The sequence below is a fragment of the Typha latifolia genome, chromosome 4 (assembly GCF_019914945.1).
Source record: "Typha latifolia isolate L0001 chromosome 4, TyphaL0001v2, whole genome shotgun sequence".
Taxonomy (NCBI): Eukaryota; Viridiplantae; Streptophyta; class Magnoliopsida; order Poales; family Typhaceae; genus Typha; species Typha latifolia.
Genome location: NC_133089.1, coordinates 4012461 through 4021446, shown reverse-complemented (window position 1 = coordinate 4021446; position 8986 = coordinate 4012461). Strand labels below are relative to the sequence as shown.

The following is an 8986-nucleotide window of genomic DNA, read 5'->3' as shown; positions in this document are numbered from 1 at the left end:
TTTAAATGCCAGCAAATTCTGGATAGATTTGCAGATTGAATAATTGAAGGAGTAATTTGTAAATTACACCCAATTCCAGAAGTTGAACAAGGTTTCTAAATTTATCATTCAGGCCCTATAAATTACATCCAACAGTTTGATTTTCCAATAAAAGATAGATACACAGAAATCATCAGAATAAAATATCATTTGTAAGGATCATAAATTGCAGTAACTGCCAATCAAAGTAAGTGCATCCAAATACCATGAAAGATATGTCCTATAATTCCACTATCATGCAACTGGAACTTTGCAGCAAATGTCTATTATGTCGTTTAAAGGAGCGTGATCGCCTGTGCCTTCGTCCTTCCTTGCATATAACAGTTCCTTCCCTCTAAATACAAACATTCCACCCTGAAGAACATGAGGACCAAATAGTTTTAAGTATCAAGATTGTTGAACTAAGACCTTACTAGGAAGTTCATATGAGATTCTTTATCCCCTATGCATATACAATCTGAAAGGAAGACTGCACCTGTTGTAGGACACTGGATTTGTCATCTGGAGTGGCTGAAATTGTGTAGTTCTTTCCTGCTTTCTTAATGGAATCGATTCTCGAAAATACTTTGGCCTGTTAAATCACGTTGAATTTCTCTTATCAAATGTAGTTTAAAATTTGACAAATTATTGGAGATTATCTGATGCTTACACTTGCTGGGTTGAAGAACGTGCGGCCCAAACCGTAGTACAGGCCCAAGATGTCATATGCCTGAAAAGGTTAGGCTGTGAAAGTAATGCTCATGGTCTTACAAGAAGCAGATATCTGGTTAAAGACATCTCAGATAAAAGGCACAGATATCTGGTTTGAAAAGAAAAAAAGTATTTTACTTAAAAAAAAAAGTTGCAGAAATAACCCAATGAGTCTCAGATACATTACGATTACATTGAGGAAATGGAAATGGTTATAACTAATAATGGAATTGCCTTCTCGGGCTAAAGAAAAATGTTTCATTTGTAAGAAGACTTGTTCATGAACTTTTATAATGGTGTCACCAAGGTAATGAATCGATTCATTTGTTTTCATCGATTACAGAACAAAACAGGTTAGGCAATCAAATTTTTGGAAGGGATTGTGGCTCCTGTCATCATGCTTTATGGTACCATTTTCTTTTAACTTCGTACTCTAATAAATAGGTATCAGTTGAAAGGAAGGACATTTTCTTAATGATTAAATTGGAAATGCTCATTAATTTCGTTATCAGAAATTGCAACTGATATGAATATTGTGACATGACGCCTTATCCCTACTATAAAGTACCCAACATTTCCAGGATCTCTTTTTTTTTCTTTCTGAGAGAAGATTATTCCAAGATTTTTATATTGGCTTATATGTACTTTGTTTCGCATGCTTAGGCATATGCATGGTTCATAGCTATTTCAATGTGAATCATTACCTTGCGATCTGGGTCTGCATAAAGGCATTCCAGTGGAAATGGAAGCTGCATGATGTGAAAATAAAGAGGTTGTTAGCCAACTGAAAATTAGTCAAACAGTTAATTCCCACAGATAGTACGAAGTTTTTCAAATGAAAAATACATTTACAAAGATCTAATGATATATAATGACATTTACTGAACATAAAGTCTGAAACTTTGAATGGGAAATTTAAATTATCTTCTATTTAAATTTGTGATCCTAGGAAGGATTAAATGCTAAAACTCCTCATTTGCAGCAGTTGAATTCTGGCTTCAAAAGAAACAGTATAGAAACAGTATAAATGATATCAGCAACTATAACTGAAGCCCAAGCTCTCAGAAAAGGAAAATAAAAAGAATAGATCGTCAAGTATTCTCACATATGTTGAATTTTGACTCTAGAGAAGCAGTCCTAAGTCAGACTGCAAATTATGTACAACATGTTGCAGAAATCACGTCCTCAAAATGCTGGTCTGGTTGACAAACTTCTATGATAAATGATCAACTATAAATGTACCACCTTATTGCACCTGGAAACACCACGGATACTCTTAAATTGACACCAAAAGTCACAATTGAAAGGCAAATAAAGGAAGGTGGCAATAGACATCAGGTGCAGGTAGAAGATTGCAATCATAAACTGATAATGAAATTTTATCAACAAGAGAAGATGGTTTAGAAATCAATAGATCCAAGGGTTCTGATTCATCACAAGCAATTGATAAGAATCTGTGCTTCATATCTATCACCTTAAATTAAACAGTAAATAATTGAAAGCCAGATGGATGAATACCCGCTCAGCAAGAATACGAGCTTTATCTGGAGTACCAACACCAACAGCAATCAGCTTAACTCCAGCAGAATCAAATATTGGCTTTGAATCTTTCAGAACAGAGGCGAGCTCCCAGCTTAAGAATACAAACACAGGAAAGGAGATATAGTCATTTCTCAGATTTAGAATATATGAGTTGATTGTTTAGCTGGTATGAAATTCAAGTTATTCAATTTTCTCAGGCGAAGTGACAAATCAATTGCTCAGTCATCAAATGATACTCTCACCAGCAAATACACCCAAAATGTCTTAGAAGTGCAACTACAGCCATTCCCTGCAGAAAGATTGCAAAATAGTTAGCATGACGGTATAAGAGAGGATTGTTGAAAGCAAATAAAATAAGTACCACAATGTCACATTGTGTATTAGATTAAAAGAAATAAACCAGCTTATCAGCTCAGAGTAAGATACTAGAATCATTTTTTCCATCAATTCCATGAGAAATGTTAATCTGGAGCTTCAGAAGACTCCACCTGATTCATTCTGACTCAATCATTTTTCCGCCTATAGAAGACTCGACCTGATTCCTCCATAGTCGGATATAGAAGACTCCACTTTTATCGCTGTTACTGATTTCATCATTAGACCCTTAAGCTAATCAAGTAGTCTCCTATTCTAGTAGGTAAGCTGAAATCGTTTACACAATTATTTTATATACAATAGAAATTTTCAGATCCGATGAGGTCCAGCACTCTTATATTTTATTAAGATATCAATTAGTTAATCTAAACTAGGTAAAAGAGGAAAAATACGATCTTTCTATTACTTCGAATCGGAATTGCTATCACAGATAGCTGTAAGAAAGGAGCTCTCACCTCGTTCTGGTCCCAGAGATCTTTAATCAAAACGGGCTCTCCAGTGGACGCGGCGAATATGGTGGCATCGCCGAGGGCGTCCACCACGGCCGCGCCGGAGTCCGACGAGGAAGCGACGGAAGCAGATGATCCCATCGACGCCGCCGGCCGAATAGGTCGGTGGAAGCGGATGGGGCGGCGGGGAGAGACAGAAGTGGGGAAGGGTTTGGGGAGAGGAGGAGAGGAGAGGAGTGATCGATGAGGCGAGAGAGAAAGGGATTGGAGAGAGAATGTCGCCATTGATGGTTTAATGAAGGGGAACAAGGAAACCTAACCCTAGACTCGTCGTCGTCGTCGTCCTTCTTTCTTGGGTTAGAGCTGAGAGCGACCGTTATAGAGCCGTTCCTGTGGCGGGAAAACAGCGTGGTCGTGGACTCGTGGCGATGCATCCGTCTCTCGTGTTTGGCTACCCGATTAAAAAAAAAAGTACCTAAAGATGTCATCAGATGCCTAAATTTCGAATTTGTTTTGCAAATTAGGTCTGTTTTTCAAACTTATTACAAAATTAGATTAATTTCCAAATATTTAGAGAAATAGATAAAATTGCTGACTTGTTATCAAAATCAGGGATCTTCACTTGGATATCCTTACAATAATTTATCTGATTATAAATTTATAACTATGGGCAAAATATCCTTGATTTAACATGCTGTAATAAAAAGTGAAAAATCCACCTATATTTTTAATATTTTTTTAAACTCTCCCTTAAAGATATTTAGACCTCAGAAACTGTCATATAGTTGATAGCATTTTTTATTTCTTAAAGATTGAGATAAAGCAAGCAAGCAAGAAAGAAAGAAGATGAATCTTTATGACTAAAAATTACTTTGTGAGTATATATATATTTTTTTAAAAATGTTATACACAAGAAGACAGTAGATATGTAATAAGCTAATTCAAGCATTACTTTATAAAAAGTCTACTCAAATTGATACGGTACATGTTAAAATACATAATAATATATTATCAATCTATTATCTATTATTTTAAAATTTTAAATTAATTGATTATCTAATATAATGAATTTTATTAGTCCATCATCTAATAATTTAAAATTTAAAATTAACTTATTATCTAACTATAATCACTGTACAAAACTAAGCATTGTACTATGAAGGTAATGGATCCTGGGTTATTTATTTATTTATTTTGGGCACAATGGGTCTTAGTTGCTTCATAGAAGGGTACTTGTTGGCTTGGTGGTGATCTTTTATGATGTATAGAAATCATTTCCGTGCTCTTGCTGCAGATAAAGACATATCTCTTGATTGATTCAAGTGTGATGCTCTGATGAGATTCAGATCTAGTTTTAGTAAAATAAGAAAAAGAATCCATTTGTGGTCCTCAAAGTACTCATATCCTCCACCATAATAATTAACTTCCATGACAACAATCATCTTCGTTTCTTAAACATATATATTGTTGGAAATGTTACGAATTTTAAGTGAATATTTTATTAATTTTGAGCTCAAATTTAAATTGAGTTTCAATATTATTAATAGTGGATTAAAAAAGATCAAAAAGTAATCTAATATCATATATTCACTTATTCAAATTCGAAGGTGTAAATAAAATTAGCTTTAAAGTAGTTATCATGAGAATAAAAATAAAAATAAAAAACTAAATTTACTATCATATTAGATATTTAAGAAATATTAGTATAGTATATATATGCCAAAATTCTTATCAGCTTTAGGTCTTCGGAGGGTACTTATTTTGTAGTTAAAAATATATATGTAAATCAACTCATACAACACGCGCGTCGCCCATCCAAGCACAGCTTGGTTCGCCCGCATGAGTCAAGTATAAAAATTATATTTGCTGATTATAATTTCAAATCTTATCGTGTTTAATTGGTTAAATCCAATGTGGTGCGGTACTATCTGAAGCGGTTAATCCGTCCGAATTCAAAAACGGTACACCCTTCGTGACTAGATCTAACCGTTCATATCCATTTGTCGTGCATATTTAATCCTATAAATAGTTTGTTAGTTTGTATTAATTTTTCATATAATTTTATTTATACGTTGAATTTTCTATCTACATTTGAGTACGAAATTTTATATTATATAATTGATGGAAGACGAATTGATCTTAAAAAAATAATATTTAATATTAGACCCAGACTATATAAAATTTCACATTATGTAATCTATAAATTTATTTAATTATTTTCTGTCAACAATTTATAATTTTTTATAATCAGATTATTACCTTCAACACACAGATATATATATATATATAGTTCTGCTTAATGAGACAACTAGCTACTCTTCTTTTATTTAGTAAAACAAGGATGAGATTGTATGCATCTCGTACTTCTCGTTTCTGTGGAAATCCGTGCATTATGATCTAATATATAATTAGATCATTTGTTATGGATTATGAAATCCCCACCCTAAGAGTATAGATCGACACATTTTGTCCTAATTATAGATTAAATAGTGATTAACCATTTAACTAATCAAGATTCCGTTCGTTCGCATGCTAGGCCGTGAACGCCACCTTAGTTTACTAGAAGCATCTAGCCTCTGTCAAAACATAATCTAAGCCAGTTTAATCAGGTTCGGCTTACATTTAAAACAAATTTAATTAATAAAATTGCTAAGATTAGCGAGCCAATCAGCACACTTATTAATCATAGGCAAAACATTACTGGCTCAAGACCTAGACATCTAATCAAATATCTCATTTTATATATGCATTGGAGAGTGCAGTAGTTGAAGGTTGATAATATAAGATAACGGTAGGTTAATTATATGTTACATCTTTTGTCTTAGGAATGTGTAAACTAGGTACGGCATCTTCCATCGGACTTCCCACCATATTTCTTTCATTGGAAGACTACTATCTTGTTCTTTTCTTCATCCCAAAACATGATACTACGTACCAACATTGCATTGCAGCAAAAGAAAATTATAATATAGCAATTAATCGACACTCCAAATCTTATAATTTTTTTTTTATTCACACGAGACGTCAATCAACATTAATGTTCATCGCTTAGTTAGTTGAGATATTATTATCCTTTTTATAACTCTGATGATGTGGCAGCATCTGATACGTACCTAGCTAGTAGCAGCTCAGCTGGCAACAACACAAACAGAAGAAAGGTTGATACTGTTGTATTAATTAGGATGTTAGCGTCACACTCATGACTCTTTATAATAACAAAGACCTACACTATTATATATATATATATATATGTCGTCCATACAACTATATCATATATATAAAAAATGAGCATTAAGATAGAGACAAGAGAGGCAGCGTTCATGGCTACGTTATCACATTGGAACTGGGCTTTAGTAGCTAGCTTGCATTCATGTACATAGGAGGGAGGGGTACAGTTTACAAGCAACCCTTCTTGGATGTATCACCTCGATATCCTCACACACACTCTCTCTCTCTTTGATCATTGAGCCGCAAAACTACTAGACATAAACAGTAGCTCTAACAAACTAAGATTTATTTGAAGAGTACGCTGTGTATTAATTGCTCATTTGCTGCTCCAACGCTTGCATTTCCCCAGGAGGAGGGTATATGTTGTAAAGCAAAACTAGCATGCCTACGTATACATAATAAAATAATATAAAAAACCGCTTCATGATACATACTTCTCATTCATCTAATATTTTTATATTGATTAATTAGTATATTAATTTAATCCATTATCATTTTAATATCTCTTTATTTTCTTTTTATCTTCTCGTCTATTTTTTGAATCTATTATGTCAGTATTATTTTCGTAATATATGGGTCATGGAAGTACATAGAATATATTTAGGCTCGTAAGATAACAATAGTAGATCGGTTAAAACTTAATTGCATTCAAAAGTAAAAGTTCCGACATTTTAGACGAAGGTAAATAGCGGAGGGCATAATGGACATTTGGTACGTGATAAGCATCTCCTCGGTGCTTCGACACGTGTCGCTCGGAGAGAGACGTGACAAGCGAGGAGGTTCAAATGAGCTGGCGTGGTCCCCACCACTGTGTCGGCCACGAGGAAGCGAAGCCCCCCCCCCACCCACCCCGTGCCTCTCTCCTTCTCAATCTTTCAAATACCACCCCCAAAGAGACTAAAATATTTCACAGAATCCTCCCACGACGGACCTCTTCATAAAAAGAAAATAATAATAATAATAAATCTTCGTGTTTATCTTCGTTACTTTGCTTGCAACGCTCGGGAGGAAGAACCTCATAAATTAATAGCATTAACAAATCAGCCATTAGTTTGACCGAGAAGCCGTTATTAAATTAAAAGGGAGGGGGTTCAAAGACAAAAGAACAAAAGTACGGTAAAGCGAGAGCGCTGTCCACGTGAGGGCAAGACTCCATCTATCTACCTGCTAATCCTCAAATGCTACCGTTACTTATATTAATTAGATTAGGCTAATAACACTGGACGCATTTAAATATTTTTTTAATGCCATTGGTCTAATACTGTACGGCTTAGACTGCTATGATACCATCACCGCAACGTACGTACTCTGTGTACTTTGGAGTATTCAGGAGAAAGAAGAGAAAAATGAGAACTAACTGTAGGTTAATTTGAATCGAACTCTTTTGCATACATTAAATGAGAGTAAGCTGTCTAAATTTCTATTCAAATCTAACTCAGTGTATTAAATGGTTAAGAACATAAACTCAGTTGCCACGCATCGCTAGGGATATCGAGTTTTCTGGGTTGGATATCTTAAATTATGGGTTAAAGTGCTTTAGAGTATAGTATAACAACCGTTGAGTTTTGGAGGATGAGAAGAATAATTTTTCTCGACATTAAAGTCACCTTCTTTATCAGTAATTTTGGAGCTTTGTTAGCTTGTAACTTAAGGAGCTTATAGCCTTTATCGACTAAGAGATACTCATGTTTGTCGAGGCTGATTGGCTATTATTTAACTATATGTAATGACTTTCTTTGACTTTGGAGAGAGTCAAACACTAAATTGTAATATTTTTTGACCAAAGAGGTGACTAACGCAACTTGCATTGAACATGATGTGTGTAAAAATTTTAAACATAAGAATTTTTCTTTATCAATTTTATACTTTCACGTATGCTGCTACATAAAAGTGACATAAGAAGTATCCTTCATCCTAAAAAAACTTTAATGTTTGTGTATAAATACTTTATAATAAACTTATAATGTGAACTAAGAACTGAAATTTTTTTTGTGTATAAATGCTTTACGATAGACTTATAATGTGACCTAAGAACTGATAAATAGAAGATAAGTTCTATTTAAATTTTTTTTTTAATATCTTTTCTCTTCTCTTGTTGCTGCAGTACTAAAATTTGAGAAAAGAATAACTGTATTTTGTATAACAATGGTAGAGGTGCTGTGTGGGACTTGAAGTCTAACAAAAGTCTTAAGTCAATGAGATGGAGGCATAGTTCGAATCGCACTAATTAATACATGGATATATATATATATATATATAAAGCACGATAATTGACGTAGTTGGTTGTTTCTTATATCTCACGAAGAAAGTGGGGCTATGGAGAATAGGTTTTGTTTAGGGTCTAAGATTTGGTACGTAGAGTCACGTGACAATGCATCCTCTTACACACATAAATAAATGTACGGAGAGAGAGGAGTTGCCTAGGGAGAGAAACTATATAATATGAATTTAGAGGCGCTCATAGCTAAATTACCGGAGGCTAAAATAGTAACTCTATATTGGATGTAAATTATATTAAAAAAAAAGATATTTTGCATGCCCAAAAACTGCAAGGGCCTTCCAAAAACTGACTACAAAACCCTTTTTGTTCCCCCCCTCTCTCTCTCTCTCTCTCTCTCTCTCTCTCTCTCTCTCTCTCTAACCTTCTTAAAAAGCAAAAACCA

General features: G+C 34.1%; 1 protein-coding gene across 1 annotated transcript; it reads right to left on the bottom strand.

Moving 5' to 3' along the window:
• LOC140786503 (thioredoxin-like protein AAED1, chloroplastic) lies at positions 1-3548 on the bottom strand. The gene is made up of 7 exons (XM_073134984.1): positions 3102-3548; positions 2514-2560; positions 2248-2362; positions 1434-1478; positions 689-748; positions 515-610; positions 1-393 (listed from the first exon to the last, which is right to left on the bottom strand). Exons 1-7 carry the CDS (start codon positions 3378-3380, stop codon positions 274-276), a joined length of 762 nt encoding a protein of 253 aa, XP_072991085.1. The 5' UTR covers positions 3381-3548; the 3' UTR covers positions 1-273.
• Positions 3549-8986: the final 5438 nt, after the last annotated feature.

Coding starts and splice junctions, on each gene's coding strand:
- LOC140786503 (XM_073134984.1), bottom strand. CDS start 3,380: ATGGCGACATTCTCTCTCCAATCCCTTTCTCTCTCGCCTCATCGATCA. Junction 2,561..3,101: donor ATCTCTGGGACCAGAACGAG/GTGAGAGCTCCT, acceptor ATCTTTCTGCAG/GGAATGGCTGTAGTTGCACT. Junction 1,479..2,247: donor CTCGTATTCTTGCTGAGCGG/GTATTCATCCAT, acceptor CACATCATGCAG/CTTCCATTTCCACTGGAATG.